Raw genomic sequence first — 21,516 nt, 5'->3', positions numbered from 1 at the left:
TTCCTCTCATGCCCAGGTGCATATGCACCAATAATCACCCACCTCTCTCCATCCACTTTCAGTTTTACCCATATCAATCTAGAGTTTACTTTCTTACACTATCACATACTCCCACCACTCCTGTTTCAGAAGTAGTAATACTCCTTCATTTGCTCTTGTCCTCTCACCAACCCCTGACTTTACTCCCAAGACATTCCCAAACCACTCTTCCCCTTTACCCTTGAGCTTCGTTTCACTCAGAACCAAAACATCCAAGTTCCTTTCCTCAAACATACTACCTATCTCTCCTTTTTTCTCGTCTTGGTTACATCCACACACATTTAGACACCCCAACCTGAGCCTTCGAGGAGGATGAGCACTCCCCGCGTGACTCCTTTTTCTTGTTTCCTCTTTTACGAAGTTGAAATACAAGGAGGGGAGGGTTTCTAGCCCCCCGCTCCCGTCCCCTTTAGACGCCTTCTACGACACGCGGGAATGCGTAGGAAGTATTCTCTCTCTCCTATCCCCAGGGATATATATATATATATATATATATATATATATATATATATATATATATATATATATATATATATATATATATATATATATTGGAAAGGTTCACAATGTTGAGCGTGATTAAGTATATTACGTGGACAAGTCAGGGAATCGTTTAAAAATTTTGCCTACGAACAAAGCTGTCCAGAGTGTATATACCTTCACTAAATTTCATGTTACAATTCTATGTATATTTAATGATAGATTTAATGATATTTCTCTTGGTAAAGGAATTACAGTTAATAACTAGATTAGCGTTACTCCAGTTAATACAATGGCTATGATTTATATCATGATAAAATAAAGCATTTGATTCTTGTCCTGTTCTTGTACTACATCTATGTCGCTTAAGTCAAACATAGAGATCCTTACCAGGGGTCGGGCTGCTTAATGATGGGTCACTTGTCCTACCAGGAGAGAGACAAGAGACGATCATACAGACGCTACTTAACGGGGGCGCTAGTGGTTGAGGAGAGCTGGATGGTTCCCGGGGTCCCCTTGACCCATCCAGTGTGACCAAGAACCACCCGACCTTCACTCTCACTGGTTCTAGATCCGGTTCTTACTCTACCACAATCTCTAGTTTACCACTATTTTCGCGTCCAACCTTCCCTCTACTGAACATCATCTGTCTACCTGCTCACTGGATCTTCTATCTACAACCCAGCTGTCCAAGGCTGCCTTCCGTCTTCACCCACAGTAACAAACCTAGCTATAATCTGTGACATCGTCTCCGTCCCAAGGGCGTTGTTTGTGCTTACTGAAGTACGAAAACGCTTACGGCTTCCCCTAGTAAGATGAGTCGTCCCATTGCGGTGCCATCGGACTCAAAATTCCTCTACTCTCTACTACCTTCTTATTCCTGTTTCGAATATTTTCCTCACAACTTCCATAACTACGTACAACTCTTTGACTGTTTGATTTCCTGCCACGAAGCGGTGCTCTCTTCACATCCACCCGTTGAAATCTTCTATGCAGGGGATTTCAGTGTACACCACAAAGTCTTGCTTGGTCTACTCGGGATCATCCCAGTGGAGTCGGGAATCTCTCTCTCTCTCTCTCTCTCTCTCTCTCTCTCTCTCTCTCTCTCTCTCTCTCTCTCTCTCTCTCTCCTTAACAGTTTGGAACAAGGAATCAGGCATCCAATATGACTTCCTGATCGCCGCGACCACTCCTCCAACACATTCGACCTCTTCTCTACCTCGAGCCCCTCCCACAGTAGCCCCTCCCACAGTAGCCCCTCCCACGGTAGAGTTTCAGAGATATGATAGGTGAGGAGGTTAGATTTAAGATCGCAAATGTTGCAAAAATGAAAAGAGAATCCTGCCTCCTTAGGGTCTTCAGATCCCATTCTTATATCTACTATATCGAACGTCCAGCTCATGTCCTCCCCATAAAATGCCAATTTCAGCGCTTTAGAATTCTCTGGTCTCCCTCGCCCAGCCTTTATTCTGACGGTCCTTGGACCCAATACCACGTAGCCGGCCAAGATGCCTCCAGCTGTGCTGACTGCATAGTGGAGGTCATCTTGACAGCGATGGAGGTCTGCCTAACTTCTACAAAACCTTTATCTTTTCAGCCATGGACTGATCGAGAATGATAGGCTACCCACCCACCGTTTTCGGTGAACCGGGTTCGATTCTCGGGCACGAAGTGGTAAAATTGTTTAGACTGACCTTCATGTAAAAATCACTTCACCTCCTCCTGTCTTCGACAGCGGCTCTGGTATAAGTAACCTTACATGACTAATCCTAAATTGGCCAATAAGAATTCAACTCTGCTGTGACAGAGATCATTTTACTACCGGGTTTTATCCAAGTCACACTTGCCCAGTTACCACTCGAGGGTTAAACTACCCAACTTCCACTTGCGCTCTTCATGGCGAGCTGAACATGCATACACCTTGTAACCGTCTCAGTGTTCGTGTTCGTCAAAATGTAATTTCTCCTGGCAATCCTTTTCACATGGTTAACGTGACGTCACTCCCTGGTTTAGTTAACAACACGGCTTTCGTAACCTGTTTAGCCCAGGACAGTAGTCGAAATCTGGTCTGTTTATCGCCATTTTCCTTATCTTGCTCTTGCCAGGGCTAGTTCCCATCGGTCATATTTCTGACCCGAGTCGCTTTCAAGAATTAGCCACCCCTCCTCTCAGTCTTTCCATCATTTTGGCATCATCATCAAACATATGCAGGTACACTTCAAGTATGTTCTGCAGATCATTTACGTAGATCAGAAAAAATAAGTAGTGGTCCCTGCAATGTGCCCTGAAGGAATACCTCTGTCGAGTAGGCCCTTGATGTGGTCTCTCTCTCTCTCTCTCTCTCTCTCTCTCTCTCTCTCTCTCTCTCTCTCTATTCTTCGGTCAGACAGCTATTCTTCCTTCCTGTCACTCCTACATATAGTTCTGTCATGTGGTAGGCTGGCCTGGGTCATGATGCGGTATGCTAGTGTCTGCTGGCCTGGTAACGGTGGCCGCTGCCCCTGGGTCATGGTTAGGTAGGCTAGGGTCAGCTGGAGTGGGAGCAGTGGCTACTGTATTGGGTCACGGTGAGGTAGGATAAGGTCAACTGGCCTGGAAGTAGTGGCTGCTGTACTGGGTCATGGTGAGTTAGGGTGGAGTAGACCGGCCTGGAAGTAGTAGCTCCTGTACTGGGTCATGGTAAGGTAGGCTAGGGTGGGCCGGCCTGGGAGCAGTGGCTGCTGTACTGGGTCATGGTGAGGTAGGGTAGGGTCGGCAGGCCTGGGAGCGGTGGCTGCTGTACTGAGTCATGCATGGGTGAGGTAGGATAAGGTCAACTGGCCTGGGAGTATTGGCTGCTGTACTGGGTCATGGTGAGGTAGGCTAGTGTCGGGTGGCCTGGGTGCCACCTGGCTGTCCAGAATGGAGCGGTCTACCCACCATCTCTTTCATCACAACTGTTGTATATTCTCTCAGTGAAGTTCAATAGATTCGTTGTGCAAAAGTGTCTTTTCTTCGAACTCCTGCTGTATCTCACTAGTTAACAAATCCTCCATCTCTTTCCTTATTAATCTCGCTAATGAAACAAATGGATGATTGGATTCTACATCTGGATAACCAGAAGGTATCTAATACTATGCTCCATAGCATGATAGAAAATCTAGATAACCTGGCATATGGGGCCTCCAATGGTAGATTGAAATTTACCCAAACGGAAAAGAAAGACAGATCACGGAGGCGCTTTTCTAATTGGGCAAAAGTGATAATTGGTGTTTTTTCCAGCTCAAGTCTACGACTACCCGACAACTTCCAGTATCAGTTGAATACACGACTGACAAGAATCATCCTAACCAGAGACGAAGTCATTACGGTGGGACACATCGAAATGAGGCCAGGTTATGAGTGTCATCCTTCAGGTGGAATATTACATGGGTTACCCTGTAAATGGAACTTAGAGGTTGACAAGAGAAGCACACATCGAGATCTGATATGACACAGAAATGTTCAGAAGGAGAATTCCCATCGTACACCCACCCACATCAGACTGCGTAGCACTAGCTTTGTCACCCCGAAGTTAGAAAAGTCGTCCCAGTTTACCGGAAAGCCTCTAGGGGAAAGCAGATGGAGACTGTAACTGAAAAAGAGAACAGTCGTGGATTTGCTAATGGAGGGGTGAAGGCCAAAGGGGAAACATGGTTATAGACTTAAGTCCCTTTGTGGATTAGACAATGGAGCAATTCTCTGAGCTGTCGAAGGAAGTAAAGAAATAGAGAGTGTAGCAGGGAGCGATAGGAGGGAATTACTTCAGTGGTAAGACAGTAATGGATGACTGGAGAAAGCTTAGATAAAGAAGGCGTGAAGGATGAGAATATAACGAAAGGTTTAAGGGACTGGATAACAGTATAGATAGATGCTGACGAACAGACAGAGATGTGGCCTTTTGAGTGTGAAGCTCCACCTACATAGAGATAAACAGATAATCACACACACACACACACACACACACACAAATATTAGAAATCCTGATATGAGATGTGCATATTGTAACACCGAGATAGGGGATCAGGAGAAAGCTGAACAAGCATGGTAGGAGAAACGACATTGTAAAGAAGGTGAGAACAGCAGCGTCAGGCAACCCAAAAATGGAAAAACCTGGGACACAGATGACCTGGTGAACGAGATGGTGAAGGGTAAAGGTGCGGCTGCAGTGCAATGAATAAGTGAAATGTGCACGGCGGTATGAAGGCAGTGGTCGTGTGTCTGATGATTGAACACTGACGGTAGTTCTTCCACTGTATAATGGCAGTAAAAATATTGTAAGAATTACAGAGTAATATCTGTCCTCATTACAGTTACAGCAAAATGAAGGGTAATACTGTCAGAGACTGAATTAAGGAGATTAATGAAGCCTTTGATGGTGAAAAACAAGGTCGGCTCAGGAGGGGAAGACGGTATGTAGAGCAGATGTAATGATTAAATAATCTTTACATCGAATTCTTAGAAACAAAGTTACTAAAGGATGTCTTACCTTCTAATGCAATTTGGTTTAGGTATGTAGATGTTCTTTGTGTCTGGTCAACAAATGAAAATTTGCAAACATTTCTCCCTTTACTTAACAGTTTAGTACGTTCCATCAACTTTACTGTAGAAATTTAAGATAATGGTATGTTACCATTTTTAGATTGTATGATCCATAGGGATAGAAACATGTTTAAGTTTAGCATTTACAGGAAACCTAACAATGTATGCTCATATATCCATTAATACTCAGCTCAACTTGACATCAAATTATCATCATTCCAGTCTATATATTCCAGCATTACGTATATGCAGTTCAGAGTTTAATGATGATGAGTTTGAGAAAGTATATTCGATTGGATCTAAGTTAAAGTATCCTAGATCTTTCATTGTAATAAATCTCTTTAAGTTAGCAAAGAAATCATTCTATATAGTTGAACTCAAACCTCCCCTTGACACCAAGAACCTTTTAGTTCTACCTTTTAGTCGTGATTTTACGTTACTTCTCGTTGCTTAAATCCTTCTAGTGTAAATGTTGCCTTCAGCAACAATAGTACTATAAGGAAAATCTATCAGGAACTCACCAGAAAGTTCCGCAGGGTGCGTTTATAGAGCACCATGTAAAAACTGTGATAAGTTTTATGTTGGACAGACTGATAAGGATCTTTCTGTTAGACTTAAGCAACATAAATACAGTATAAGAACATGACAAGAATCAAATGCCTTGTTTAATAATGTTGGAAATTATGATCATTGTACTGACTGGAGTAATGCCATCTCAATCATTAACTCTAACTCTTGTACAACGAGAAATATCATTGAATCTTCTATTATTAGATACACAAATAATTGTAACATTAATATTAGTAAAGGTCTATACAAATTGGTTAGCTTTACTGTTGATAAAATTTGTAAACAGTTCCCCTTCTTGTCCACATATTAAATTTATGATACACTTGTTGCCAGAGTTGAACGCAACAGACCTCCATTCGGGTAGTAACTTGTTTACCAAATGACGTCCTAGCTACGTCTCTTTGTTTTATATCAAGTGATTGTTGTATTTCTTTCTTGTATCTCCCCTGATGATATGATCATTACACGAAAGAGCACTTAGGAACTTATCGTGTTTCATTTCCCAGTGGTAACAGAATATATATATATATATATATATATATATATATATATATATATATATATATATATATATATATATATATATATAATCCCTGGGGATAGGGGATTAAGAATACTTCCCACGTATTCCCTGCGTGTCGTAGAAGGCGACTAAAAGGGGAGGGAGCGGGGGGCTGGAAATCCTCCCCTCTCGTTTTTTTTTTTTTTAAATTTTCCAAAAGAAGGAACAGAGGGGGCCAGGTGAGGATATTCCAAAAAAGGCCCAGTCCTCTGTTCTTAACGCTACCTCGCTAACGCGGGAAATGGCGAATAGTTTAAAAAAAAGAAAATATATATATATATATATATATATATATATTTTTTTTTTTTTCATACTATTCGCTATTTCCCGCGATAGCGAGGTAGCGTTAAGAACAGAGGACTGGGCCTTTGAGGGAATATCCTCACCTGGACCTCTTCTCTGTTCCTTCTTTTGGAAAAAAAAAAAAAAAATATATATATATATATATATATATATATATATATATATATATATATATATATATATATATATATATATATATTAGCCTAAGCCAGGTACCTAATTCATCGACCTACCTTTAGGGGAGGGTCAACAGTTGGGTTGCCTATTGACCGACTGCTGCGTCCAGCATTCGAACCTAAGAACTCGACCCTGGCCGGCTGGCCCGTGAATGCAACTACGGTTACCAACGCTAACCACCACACCATAGAGTTCCATAAATGTCTACAAAGCTCTGGTTCTCTGTGGTGTGCATGGAAGATGTACATGGTTACGTTGAGAGGTTTTTGATTTACTGGGGAGAGTGTTTCCGTGAGGCTGGGTGATGATATGAGCGAAGGACTCGATAGCTGAGACCTCACGTAGGTAATCAGTGTTGGGTTATTGCAGGAGGTGCGCGTGGAGGATGTGGGCGAGGTGCGTGTGGGCGTGGAGCCTGGCAGGCGTGGTGACGTTGGCCGCCGCCGCCACGCCTGCCTGGCAGTCGTGTAAGGACGAGTGCGATAACCACTTCGTCAAGAATGATCTGCTGCAGGTGAGTGTCCCAGGCTAGTGTCCCAGCTGCTATGTCCTCCAGCCTGCTGCAGGTGAGTGTCCCAGATGCTGTGTCCTCCAACCTGTTGCAGGTGAGTGTCCCAGGCTAATGTCCCAGCTGCTATGTCCTCCAACCTGTTGCAGGTGAGTGTCCTAGGTCAGTGTCCCAGATGCTGTGACCTCCTGCCTGCTGCAGGTGAGTGTCCAAAGTTAGTGTCCCAGATGATGTGTCCTCCACCCAGCTGGATGTGAATGTCCCAGGCTAGCCTTTTAGATGCTGTGTCCCCCAGCCTGCTGCAGGTGAGTGTCCCAGGCTAGTGTCCCAGCTGCCGTGTCCCCCCGCCTGCTATAAGTCGTTATGTTCATTACATAAACTTCACTGGTTTCCTGTCCTGCTGAACATGTGGTGGGGATTCAGTCAGTCAGCAGCACAGCATAACGTCACACGGTAGTAAGAATGAGACTTGATCCTGGAGTGTGGCGCTGAGTGGGGTGGGTGTGAGGTTCTGTGGTGGTGGTGGTCATCACGGGACCGGCCATGTACCAGCTCGGACGTGTGATTCACCCAGCTCCGAGTTTGGCGTGAGTCGATACGATTGCAAGGAACTGTTTATATCACTTTACCGCGGAGATGAGCTTTGAAATTAACTTACCGAATATCCCCAGCGCCACTATACTGAACCTACTAACAATAACAGAATGGGATGAATGGGGAAATAACACGATGTTCATCATCTGCACATTATTATATCGTATTTGATTTATGCGATAGTAATTAATAATCTCTTTAGTTAAACCCCGCATGTCATGAAAATCATCAGATAAGCTGGTAATAATTACGTTCTAAGCTTAACACACAGCGACAATCATTCTCATGCTCTGTGTGTGTTGCCGAAAGCTGAAAAAGGACCACAAGTTATATTTCTACGTGACAGAGCGGAGGACAGGATGCCATAACTTGTTATTACTTTCGACAGACCAAACCACCACCACAACATACTATTTAAATTCCCATAATAAAGATTGCTTACTGACCACAACCTCAGTGTGGTCCACGCGATGGCCAACACCATTAGTTTGCTGCAGACTGTGTAAACTCTTGACTCATTACATGGAACGGTTGAGGTGCTGCAGTGATATTCCCTTTTCATATTCATTGTACTCAAAACTGTCTGACAGCTTCCCTTATTATTAAGTAACTATTCAAATGTATCCTTCACCTACAGCATACGTAGGTAGTAAGAGCTGCACTATTACGACGAAGCCGACAGGTGTAAAAGTCACCCCTCGAGTTGGTAACATTGAATTCTGTAGATGGAAGGGCTGAGATGGCCTGTAAGAGTGTGCATGAGGGAGGAGGGAAGATGTGCTGTGAAGGAATATCTCGCACTTATAACGCCGCTAACAATCACCCTCAACATTCTTGCTTCGTCCTACATATTCGTACATTGGCTTCATCAGATATTGCCTTCTGTGGAGGTGTCAACTATCGACGTACCCCTCTCTCACCCCACTCCGCTCTGACCTCCTCACTTTGTCACCCCATCACTCGCCGGCAAGAGTCGTCTCCCGCTCCCCCACCCCAGGTCACTAATGAAAGCCTCGAAGTAGAGAGTCGATACTGCCTGGGTTCACACCTCACGAGAGAGAGAAAAAAGAGGATCGACAAGGTTGATCGTCCCGGTTGCAAGTGGAGGCAGCCGTGCATCTTGTATTTCAGAGACCCGGCAGGACTCAGGTGCATGTTCTCTCCCCTCCCCACTCTCCTTTCTTCTGCCAGTGAACAGGTTTGATGGACTGGTATATTCGTACCCCTTGTTTGATAGGTACGTATAACCTCAGCGTGAATTTCTTGGCTTTCCTGTGAAACTGATCCAGAATCGTTCAGCCTATATATATATATATATATATATATATATATATATCCCTGGGGATAGGGGAGAAAGAATACTTCCCACGCATTCCTCACATGTCGTAAAAGGGACGGGAGCGGGGGGGCTAGAAACCCTCCCCTCCTTGTATTTTAACTTTCTAAACGGGTAAACAGAAGAAAGAGTCACGCGGGGAGTGCTCATCCTCCTCGAAGGCTCAGGTTGGGGTGTCTAAATGTGTGTGGATGTAACCAAGATGAGAAAAAAAGGAGAGATAGGTAGCATGTTTGAGGAAAGGAACCTAGATGTTTTGGCTCTGAGTGAAACGAAACTCATGGGTAAACGCGAAGAGTGGTCTGGGAATTTCTTGGGAGTAAAGTCAGTGGTTGGTGAGAGGAAAAGAGCAAGGGAAGGAGTAGCACTACTCCTGAAACATGAGTGGTGGGAGTATGTGATAGAGTGTAAGAAAGTAAACTCTAGATTGATATAGGTAAAACTGAAAGTGGATTTAGAGAGATGGGTGATTATTGGTGCATATGCACCTGGGCATGAGAAGAAAGCTCATGAGAGGCAAGTGTTTTGGGAGCAGCTGAGTGAGTTTTGATGCACGAGACCGGGTTATAGTGATGGGTGATTTGAATGCAAAGGTGAGTAATGTGGCAGTTGAGGGAATAATTGGTGTACATGGGGTATTCAATGTTGTAAAAGGAAATGGTGAAGAGCTTGTAGATTTGTACGCTGAAAAAGGACTGGTGATTGGGAATACCTGGTTTAAAAAGAGAGATATACATAAGTATACGTATGCAAGTACGAGAGATGGCCAGAGAGCGTTATTGGATTACGTGTTAATTGATAGGTGCGCGAAAGAGAGACTTTTGGATGTTAATGTGCTGAGAGGTGCAACTGGAGGGATGTCTGATCATTATCTTGTGGAGGCGGTGAAGATTTGTAAAGGTTTTCAGAAAAGAAGAGAGAATATTGGGGTGAAGAGAGTGGTGAGAGTAAGTGAGCTTGGGAAGGAGACTTGTGCGAGAAAGTACCACGAGAGATTGAGTACAGAATGGAAAAAGGAGAGAACAAAGGACATAAGGGGATTGGGGGAGGAATGGGATGTAGTTAGGGAAGCAGTGATGGCTTGTGCAAAACATGCTTGTGGCATGAGAAGCGTGGGAGGTGGGGAGATTAGAAAGGGTAGTGAGTGGTGGGATGAAGAAGTAAGATTATTAGTGAAAGAGAAGAGAGAGGCATTTGGACGATTTTTGCAGGGAAATAATGGAAATGACTGGGAGATGTATAAAAGAAAGAGGCAGGAGGTCAAGAGAAAGGTGCAAGAGGTGAAAAAGAGGGCAAATGAGAGTTGGAGTGAGAGAGTATCATTAAATTTTAGGGAGAATAAAAAGATGTTTTGGAAGGAGGTAAATAAAGGGCGTAAGGCAAGGGGACAGATAGGAACATCAGTGAAGGGGGGCTAATGGGGAGGGGATAACAAGTAGTGGTGATGTGAGAAGGAGATGGAGTGAGTATTTTGAAGGTTTGTTGAATGTGTTTGATGAGAGAGTGGCAGATATAGGGTGCTTTGGTCGAGGTGGTGTGCAAAGTGAGAGGGTTAGTAAGAATAATTTGGTAAACAGAGAAGAGGTAGTAAAAGCTTTGCAGAAGAAGAAAGCCGGCAAGGCAGCGGGTTTCGATGGTATTGCGGTGGAATTTATACAAAAAAAAAGGGGGTGATCGTATTGTTGACTGGTTGGTAAGGTTATTTAATGTATGTATGATTCATGGTGAGGTGCCTGAGGATTGGCGGAATTCTTGCATAGTGCCATTGTACAAAGGCAAAGGGGATAAGAGTGAGTGCTCAAATTACAGAGGTATAAGTTTGTTGAGTATTCCTGGGAAATTATATGGGAGGGTATTGATTGAGAGGGTGAAGGCATGTACAGAGCATCAGATTGGGGAAGAGCAGTGTGGTTTCAGAAGTGGTAGAGGATGTGTGGATCAGGTGTTTGCTTTGAAGAATGTATGTGAGAAATACTTAGAAAAGCAAATGGATTTGTATGTAGCATTTATGGATCTGGAGAAGGCATATGATAGAGTTGATAGAGATGCTCTGTGGAAGGTATTAAGAATATATGGTGTGGGAGGTAAGTTGTTAGAAGCAGTGAAAAGTTTTTATCGAGGATGTAAGGCATGTGTACGTGTATGAAGAGGGCAAAGTAATTGGTTCTCAGTGAATGTTGGTTTGCGACAGGGGTGCGTGATGTCTCCATGGTTGTATAATTTGTTTATGGATGGGGTTGTTAGGGAGGTGAATAGAAGAGTTTTGGAAAGAGGGGCAAGTATGCAGTCTGTTGTGGATGAGAGGGTCTGGGAAGTGAGTCAGTTGTTGTTCGCTGATGATACAGCGCTGGTGGCTGATTCGGGTGAGAAACTGCAGAAGCTGGTAACTGAGTTTGGTAAAGAGTGTGAAAAAAGAAAGCTGAGAATAAATGTGAATAAGAGCAAGGATATTAGGTACAATAGGGTTGAGGGACAAGTCAACTGGGAGGTAAGTCTGAATGGAGAAAAACTGGAGGAAGTAAAGTGTTTTAGATATCTGGGAGTGGATTTGGCAGCGGATGGAACAATGGAAGAGGAAGTGAATCATTGGGTAGGGGAGGGGGCGAAAGTTCTGAGAGCGTTGAAAATGTGTGGAAGTCGACAACGTTATCTTGTAAAGCAAAAATGGGTATGTTTGAAGGAATAGTGGTTCCAACAATGTTATATGGTTACGAGGTGTTGGCTATAGATAGAGTTGTGCGGAGGAGGGTGGATGTGCTGGAAATGAAATGCTTGAGGACAATATGTGGTGTGAGGTGGTTTGATCGAGTAAGTAACGAAAGGGTAAGGGAGATGTGTGGTAATAAAAAGAGTGTGGTTGATAGAGCAGAGGAGGGTGTTTTGAAATGGTTTGGTCACATGGAGAGAATGAGTGAGGAAAGACTAACAAAGAGGATATATATGTGTCAGAGGTGGAGGGAACGAGGGAAAGTGGGAGACCAAATTGGAGGAGGAAAGAGGGAGTGACAAAGATTTTGAGTGATCGGGGCCTGAACATGCAGGAGGGTGAAAGGCGTGCAAGAAATAGAGTGAATTGGAACGATGTGGTATACCGGGGTCGAAGTGCTGTCAATGGATTGAACCAGCGCACGGGAAGCGTCTAGGGTAAACCATGGAAAGCTTTGTGGGGCCTGGATGTGGAAAGGGAGCTGTGGTTTCGGTGCATTATACATGACAGCTAGAGAGTGAGTGTGAACGAATGTGGCCTTTATTGTCTTTTCCTAGCGCTACCTCGCGCACATGCGGGGGGAGGGGGTTTTCATTTCTTGTGTGGCGAGGTGGCGACGGAAATGAATAAGGGCAGACAGTATGAATTATGTACATGTGTATATATGTGTATGTCTGTGTGTGCATATGTATGTATACGTTGAGATGTATAGGTATTCATATGTGCGTATGTGGACGTGTATGCATACACATGTGTATGTGGGTGGGTTGGGTCATTCTTTAGTCTGTTTCCTTTCGCTACCTCGCTCACGCGGGAGACAGCGATAAAGTATAATGAAAAAGAATAAAAAAAAAGAATATAGAAGGTGACTAAAGGGGACGGGAGCGGGGGGCCAGAAACCCTCCCTTCCTTGTATTTTAACTTTCTAAACGGGTAAACAGAAGAAAGAGTCACGCGGGGAGTGCTCATCCTCCTCGAAGGCTCAGATTGGGGTGTCTAAATGTGTGTGGATGTAACCAAGATGAGAAAAAAGGAGAGATAGGTAGTATGTTTGAGGAAAGGAACCTGGATGTTTTGGCTTTGAGTGAAACGAAGCTCAAGGGTAAACGGGAAGAGTGGTTTGGGAATGTCTTGGGAGTAAAGTCAGGGCTTAGTGAGAGGACAAGAACAAGGGAAGGAGTAGCACTACTCCTGAAACAGGAGTTGTGGGAGTATGTGATAGAGTGTAAGAAAGTAAATTCTAGATTGATATGGGTAAAATTGAAAGTTGATGGAGAGAAATGGGTGATTATTGGTGCATATGCACCTGGGCATGAGAAGAAAGATCACGCGAGGCAAGTGTTTTGAGAGCAGCTGAAAGAGTGTGTTAGTGCTTTTGATGCACAAGACCGGGTTATAGTGATGGGTGATCTGAATGCAAAGGTGAGTAATGTGGCAGTTGAGGGAATAACTGGTATACATAGGGTGTTCAGTGTTGTAAATGGAAATGGTAAAGAGCTTGTAGATTTATGTGCTGAAAAAATACTGGTGATTGGGAATACCTAGTTTAAAAAGCGAGATATGCATAAGTATACGTATGTAAGTAGGAGAGATGGCCAGAGAGCGTTATTGGATTACGTGTTAATTGATAGGCGCGCGAAAGAGAGACTTTTGGATGTAAATATGCTGAGAGGTGCAACTGGAGGGATGTCTGATCATTATCTTGTTGAGGCGAAGGTGAAGATTTGTACGGGTTTTCAGATAAGAAGAGAGAATGTTGGGGTGAAGAGAGTGGTGAGAGTAAGTGAACTTGGGAAGGAGACTTGTGTGAGGAAGTACCAGGGGAGACTGAGTACAAAATGGAAAAAGGTGAGAACAAAGGACGTAAGGGGAGTGGGGGAGGAATGGGATGTATTTAGGGAAGCAGTGATGGCTTGCGCGAAAGATGCTTGTGGCATGAGAAGAGTGGAGGTGGGGAGATTAGAAAGGGTAGTGAGTGGTGGGATGAAGAAGTAAGATTATTAGTGAAAGAGAAGAGAGAGGCATTTGGACGATTTTTGCAGGGAAAAAATGCAAATGAGTGGGAGATGTATAAAAGAAAGAGGCAGGAGGTCAAGAGAATGGTGCAAAAGGTGAAAAAGAGGGCAAATGAGAGTTGGAGTGAGAGAGTATGATTTAATTTTAGGGAGAATGAAAAGATGTTTTGGAAGGAGGTAAATAAAGTGCGTAAGACAAGGGAGCAAATGGGAACTTCAGTGAAGGGGGCTAATGGGGAGGTGATAACGAGTAGTGGTGATGTGAGAAGGAGATGGAGTGACTATTTTGAAGGTTTATTGAATGTGTTTGATGATAGAGTGGCAGATATAGGGTGTTTTGGTCGAGGTGGTATGCAAAGTGAGAGGGTTAGGGAAAATGATTTGGTAAACAGAGAAGAGGTAGTAAAAGCTTTGCGGAAGATGAAAGCCGGCAAGGCAGCGGGTTAGGATGGTATTGCAGTGGAATTTATTAAAAAAGGGGGTGACTGTATTGTTGACTGGTTGGTAAGGTTATTTAATGTATGTATGATTCATGGTGAGGTGCCTGAGGATTGGCGGAATGCTTGCATAGTGCCATTGTACAAAGGCAAAGGGGATAAGAGTGAGTGCTCAAATTACAGAGGTATAGGTTTGTTGAGTATTCCTGGGAAATTATATGGGAGGGTATTGATTGAGAGGGTGAAGTCATGTACAGAGCATCAGATTGGAGAAGAGCAGTGTGGTTTCAGAAGTGGTAGAGGATGTGTGGATCAGGTGTTTGCTTTGAAGAATGTATGTGAGAAATACTTAGAAAAGCAAATGGATTTGTATGTAGCATTTATGGATCTGGAGAAGGCATATGATAGAGTTGATAGAGGTGCTCTGTGGAAGGTATTAAGAATATATGGTGTGGGAGGTAAGTTGATAGAATCAGTGAAAAGTTTTTATCGAGGATGTAAGGCATGTGTACGAGTAGGAAGAAAGTGACTGGTTCTCAGTGAATGTCGGTTTGCGACAGGGGTGCGTGATGTCTCCATGGTTGTATAATTTGTTTATGGATGGGGTTGTTAGGGAGGTGAATGCAAGAGTTTTGGTGACAGGGGCAAGTATGCGGTCTGTTGTAGATGAGAGGGATTGGGAAGTGAGTCAGTCGTTATTCGCTGATGATACAGCGCTGGTCGCTGACTCGAGTGAGAAACTGCAGAAGCTGGTGACTGAGTTTGGCAAAGTGTTTGAAAGAAGAAAGCTGAGAGTAAATATGAATAAGAGCAAGGTTATTAGGTACAGTAGGTTTGAGGGACAAGTCAATTGGGAGGTAAGTTTGAATGGAGAAAAACTGGAGGAAGTGAAGTGTTTTAGATATCTGGGAGTGGATTTGGCAGCGGATGGAACCATGGAAGCGGAAGTGAATCATAGGGTGGGGAGGGAACGAAAGTTCTGGGAGCGTTGAAAAATGTGTGGAAGGCGAGAACGTTATCTCGGAAAACAAAAATGGGTATGTTTGAAGGAATAATGGTTCCGACGATGTTATATGGTTGCGAGGCGTGGGCTATAGATAGAGTTGTGCGTAGGAGGGTGGATGTGCTGGAAATGAGATACTTGAGAACAATATGTGGTGTGAGGTGGTTTGATCGAGTAAGTAATGAAAGGGTAAGAGAGATGTGTGGTAATAAAAAGAGTGTGGTTGAGAGAGCAGAAGAGGGTGTTTTGAAATGGTTTGGTCACATGGAGAGAATGAGTGAGGAAAGATTGACAAAGAGGATATATGTGTCAGAGGTGGGGGGAACGAGGAGAAACGGGAAATCAAACTGGGGTGGAAGGAGGGAGTGAAAAAGATTTTGCGCGATCGGGGCCTGAACATGCAGGAGGGTGAAAGGCGTGCAAGGGATTGAGTGAATTGGAACGATGTGTTATACCGGGGTCGACGTGCTGTCAATGGATTGAACCAGGGTATGTGAAGCGTCTAGGGTAAACCATGGAAAGTTTTGTGGGGCCTGGATGTGGAAACGGAGCTGTGGTTTCGGTGCATTATACATGACAGCTAGAGAGTGAGTGTGAACGAATGTGGCCTTTATTGTCTTTTCCTAGTGCTACCTCGCGCACATGCGTGGGGAGGGGGTTGTAATTTCATGTGTGGCGGGGTGGCGACGGGCATGAATAAGGGTAGACAGTATGAATTATGTACAAGTATATGTATGTATATGTCTGTGTATATATATATATATATATATATATATATATATATATATATATATATATATATATATATATATATATATATATATTCTTTATTTTGCTTTGTCGCTGTCTCCCGCGTTTGCGAGGTAGCGCAAGGAAACAGACGAAAGAAATGGCCCAACCCACCCCCATAGACATGTATATACATACACGTCCACACACGCAAATATACATACCTATACATCTCAATGTAAACATATATATATATATATATATATATATATATATATATATATATATATATATATATATATATATATATATACACACACAGACACATACATATATACCCATGCACACAATTCACACTGTCTGCCTTTATTCATTCCCATCGCCATCTCGCCACACATGGAATACCATCCCCCTCCCCCCTCATGTGTGCGAGGTAGCGCTAGGAAAAGACAACAAAGGCCCCATTCGTTCACACTCAGTCTCTAGCTGTCATGCAATAATGCCCGAAACCACAGCTCCCTTTCCACATCCAGGCCCCACACAACTTTCCATGGTTTACCCCAGACGCTTCACATGCCCTGATTCAAGATTTCCGAGATAATGTTCTCGACTTCCACACATTCTTCAACGCTCCCAGGATTTTCGCCCCCTCCCCCACCCTATGATTCACTTCCGCTTCCATGGTTCCATCCGCTGCCAGATCCACTCCCAGATATCTAAAACACTTTACTTCCTCCAGTTTTTCTCCATTTAAACTTACCTCCCAATTGACTTGACCCTCAACCCTACTGTACCTAATCACCTTGCTCTTATTCACATTTACTCTTAACTTTCTTCTTTCACACACTTTACCAAACTCAGTCACCAGCGTCTGCAGTTTCTCACATGAATCAGCCACCAGCGCTGTATCATCAGCGAACAACAACTGACTCACTTCCCAAGCTCTCTCATCTACAACAGACCTCATACTTGCCCCTCTTTCCAAAACTCTTGCATTCACCTCCCTAACAACCCCATCCATAAACAAATTAAACAACCATGGAGACATCACACACCCCTGCCGCAAACCTACATTCAATGAGAACCAATCACTTTCCTCTCTTCCTACACGTACAAATGCCTTACATCCTCGATAAAAACTTTTCACTGCTTCTAACAACTTGCCTCCTACACCATATATTCTTAATACCTTTCACAGAGCATCTCTATCAACTCTATCATATGCCTTCTCCAGATCCATAAATGCTACATACAAATCCATTTGCTTTTCTAAGTATTTCTCACATACATTCTTCAAAGCAAACACCTGATCCACACATCCTCTACCACTTCTGAAACCACACTGCTCTTCCCCAATCTGATGCTCTGTACATGCCTTCACCCTCTCAATCAATACCCTCCCATATAATTTACCAGGAATACTCAACAAACTTATACCTCTGTAATTTGAGCACTCACTCTTATCCCCTTTGCCTTTGTACAATGGCACTATGCACGCATTCCGCCAATCCTCAGGCACCTCACCATGAGTCATACATACATTAAATAACCTTACCAACCAGTCAACAATACAGTCACCCCCTTTTTTAATAAATTCCCCTGCAATACCATCCAAACCTGCTGCCTTGCCGGCTTTGATCTTCCGCAAAGTTTTTACTTCCTCTTCTCTTTATATATACATATATATATATATATATATATATATATATATATATATATATATATATATATATCCCTGGGGATAGGGGAGAAAGAATACTTCCCACGTATTGCCTGCGTGTCGTAGAAGGCGACTAAAAGGGGAGGGAGCGGGGGGGCTGGAAATCCTCCCCTCTCGTTTTTTTTTAATTTTCCAAAAGAAGGAACAGAGAATTGGGCCAGGTGAGGGTATTCCCTCAAAGGCCCAGTCCTCTGTTCTTAACGCTACCTCGCTAATGCGGGAAATGGCGAATAGTTTGAAAGAAAGATATATATATATATATATATATATATATATATATATATATATATATATATATATATATATATATATACGCTGAGATGTATAGGTATGTATATGTGCGTTTGTGGACGTGTATGTATATACATGGGTATGTGGGTGGGTTGGGCCATTCTATCGCCTGTTTCCTTGCGCTACCTCGCCAACGCGGGAGACAGCGTCAAAGTATGATAAATAAAACAAATATATATACATAAGCGCCCATACACGTACATATACACACATACATATATATACATACATATAGATATATACACATACGTAAAGTGTCTATAAAGTTTTGCCCACGTCTTAACGTGTGCTCTTGAAAGAAGAAATAGTGTTGAAACTAACTAGTTCCGTTTTCTTTGCAGTCAGCGTTGTCGAGGATGTGCGAGAGAGGCTGTGATCTGTTCACGGTGGCGCTCATCTCCACACCCCAGCGGACCCGGGTCCTCCATTTAGGCCCTATCATTCTTCCTCCCAAGACCCCAGCCCCACCCCGCACGCCGCCACACGACCTCGTAGTTAGAGTAGAGAAGAAGAACCCCGGGGAGAAGTTGGGTGAACACCACCACCACCACCACCACACGTCGGACAGGTCGCCGCGGGTCGTCCTAGGGACCCACACCAGGAGTCCTCACCACAAAACCCGCCAGACCACCACCCAGCCCGCAGACCACCCAGTGCAGGACCACCCAGCCCAGGCAGACCACCAGGCCACCACCACCCACCCGGGACAAGGCCAGGCAGCTCAGGCCGCCCACCAGGCCACTACCACAACCCACATCCCCGAAACACGCCCACCAAACACTGTCAGCCCCGCCGAGTCAACCGCAGCGAAGCAGGAGCACCATGAGGCCAACGCTATCATCATCATGGGAGAAAACAGCCTGCTGAAGAAAGCCAGCAGTAGCGACCCCCACACAATGCTCAAACCCGAAGACTTGCGAGACACTAGGGTGGTGGAGGACGTGGAACGGCTCCAGCAGGCTAAAGACTCCTGTAAACACGGTAAGACATGCATCGTTGTTACTTGGCCTATTAAAAGTGAACGGTCTCATTACGCGGAAATTTCTCCTTTTAATCCAGTTATATTCACAGAACCAGGGTCGTGCTGAAAAAAATGTAGCCTAATGCTGCACACACCTCTTAAACTATAAAAACAAATTATCTGCGCTGTGGAGCCCCGTTTACCGCAAGCTGGGTCTGTGAATCCCATTAAAACGAGAGCGAAGGTTAAAACTCCATCCAAATCTGACAGTCTGATTTCATTTCCGTCTAGGAATAAACTAATTATATCCAATTGTGCTGCCAGGTACTTGTCTGCAGAACAGTAGGAAAGCCCAACGTAAAGTTTTAGATCCAAAATTCAAAATTAAGGGAACTGATCACTATCAAATCATAAACAGTTAAGCACACTTGACAAACGTAAACAGGGAAATTATAAACAGTAAAGCCTTATAATATGAACAGAAAGCTCAAGTTAACATGATACAATTTTACATCACAAAAAAAATATGACAGCTGAAGTTTGGCTTGAAAGAAGTCCTAGCTCAATGGCCTGATGTAGTAAAAACAGCAAGATTTATGACGGGGGTTTGAAAATGGTAAACTGTATTCAGAATAACATCGATTTAACTTGCAGATGGGGAGGAAGACATGTCCTTTGAAGCCGACTGCAATGACTTTATCTTATGGTCAGAAAATACACCAGCATAAGATGGACATCGTAAATTATTGTAAATAATGTAAATCAAAGTATCGTTACTTACCAATTGTGTTTGATAAATGAGTTTGTTTTGCTGTGATGACAGTAGCTTACTTGGCAGTATGACACTTTTCCCCCATTTTCCGCTTACTCGGGCAACGATACACCAGACTTGAGCTTGTCAATTAAGTTGTTTTTGCACAACACTCAAATTTCCCCGGTTTCTTTATACGCCACTGTCTTTAGGGACAATGGATGCTTTGTTCTTTTCAATTTTATGTGTCCCCAACGCACAAACAAACACTGATATGGAAACAAAACATCCCCGGCCAGGACGATGTTGTCAACTGAGTTTGAGGAGGTTGCTGCCAGGCGGCACCTGCGCGTAGTGTAGTACCGAATCGCATATCGGAACTGAGTTACGGAACACTTTCTCGGGATATGCGGACAGCGTTTTTCGTTTCGAGTTCTTAACGTACTAAAACCAAACGATACCTGATTACCTATGGAAGTAGTTGAGAGCTAGGTAGCCCATGTGAATTCATTAATGATATACAATCCTGAAAAGTCGAATAAAATGACTGATGGGAAGAGAGGACGTTAGCAAAACAAAACACTTTAGGGCAGTAGCTGTCGGTTCGTGTAGCCCTTGGCCTCAGTGTACGGCATTACTTACCTTCATTTACTGGTTACATATCTATATGATTTTTTTTATTTCTTTATTGATAAATCTTGTCAAGTAATGCAACTTTGAGCAAACCTTATATGCAAAGGCAGTGTTCTGCTTAAGCAAAACAGCTCAGTGAGAATAGCCTTTTGCTTCTCAAACCCACGTAACCATGACGAGGCTTCACGCATCCTCTGGGTGTCCATGGACCCCAGGTTGGGATCCACTGTTATAGATGATTACAGGTGAACAGCCTAGTATATGCGATGTAAAGGTCTACTAAACCAAACTTTGTCAAGCATGTTTACCTTTAGGCAATATATAATGGAAAACTGCAGCTATTCATAATTCTTTCATGTCAAAATGAAGTGAGCTTCTGGTTATCCTAAATATGAGTCATTACATCGTTTAAATAGAGAGTTGGTGAAATATAAATATATATATATATATATATATATATATATATATATATATATATATAGAGAGAGAGAGAGAGAGAGAGAGAGAGAGAGAGAGAGAGAGAGAGAGAGAGAGAGAGAGAGAGAGAGAGAGAGAGGAACGCGCAGTTCCATATAACATACAAACCTCCAACAACCGGGATCGAACCCAGGACCCCTGCGTGAGCACTACAGCTGGGCTATGATTGCCCCCATAAGGAAAATGACTATTCGAATACTATGTACTTCGTCTCACGTTAGTAAGCAACGGGGTCTCCACTGGTCATTTCCCATAGGCTCACACAACCAGCACATAGTATTTAATAAAACCTAACTGTACAACACTGTTTCCTTGCGCTACCTCGCTAACGCGGGAGACAGCGACAAAGTACAATAAATGAATAAATGTGTGTGTGTGTGTGTGTGTGGGTGGGTGGGTGCTTTTGATTTTTGCCTCTATCAACAGCTAGTTCATGTGCGACCGATGCTCATCCTGTGAGCGGTAGCGCAAAGAAGGATGACAGCAAAACTTATTCCATAGTTTGGTTCATTTTTGTTTCACAAATTGTACGTTTACAGGTGAGAGACACAGTTACATATTCTCTAACTGTCGTATCAGTCTTAACCAATCATTCCAGACGCTCTACAGTTTTGGTTCGTCGCAGTACTTTTAACTGGCAATGTAGGTTCTTCTAGAAATTTC

The 21,516-nt window shown here is 43.4% G+C and overlaps 1 protein-coding gene and 1 long non-coding RNA gene across 2 annotated transcripts in view; one reads left to right on the top strand and one right to left on the bottom strand.

Annotated features, from left to right (window-relative positions):
- Window positions 1-20,774, bottom strand: part of LOC139760483 (uncharacterized) — a 214,206-nt gene extending 193,432 nt beyond the window's left edge. Inside the window, exon 1 of the long non-coding RNA XR_011715353.1 lies at window positions 19,774-20,774. This is a non-coding gene — a long non-coding RNA (uncharacterized lncRNA). The remainder of the gene's footprint in view (window positions 1-19,773) is intronic.
- Window positions 1-21,516, top strand: part of LOC139760481 (uncharacterized) — a 60,084-nt gene that overhangs the window by 25,285 nt on the left and 13,283 nt on the right. The window contains exons 2-3 of the mRNA XM_071683764.1: window positions 7,061-7,205; window positions 18,373-19,012. Of these exons, the coding sequence (XP_071539865.1) occupies window positions 7,077-7,205; window positions 18,373-19,012 (769 nt within the window). The 5' untranslated portion in view covers window positions 7,061-7,076. The remainder of the gene's footprint in view (window positions 1-7,060; window positions 7,206-18,372; window positions 19,013-21,516) is intronic.

Source organism: Panulirus ornatus, chromosome 37 (genome assembly GCF_036320965.1).
Source record: "Panulirus ornatus isolate Po-2019 chromosome 37, ASM3632096v1, whole genome shotgun sequence".
NCBI classification, from domain to species: domain Eukaryota; kingdom Metazoa; phylum Arthropoda; class Malacostraca; order Decapoda; family Palinuridae; genus Panulirus; species Panulirus ornatus.
Note: the sequence above shows the minus strand (reverse complement) of the source record. Positions and strands in the feature narration are given on the sequence as shown.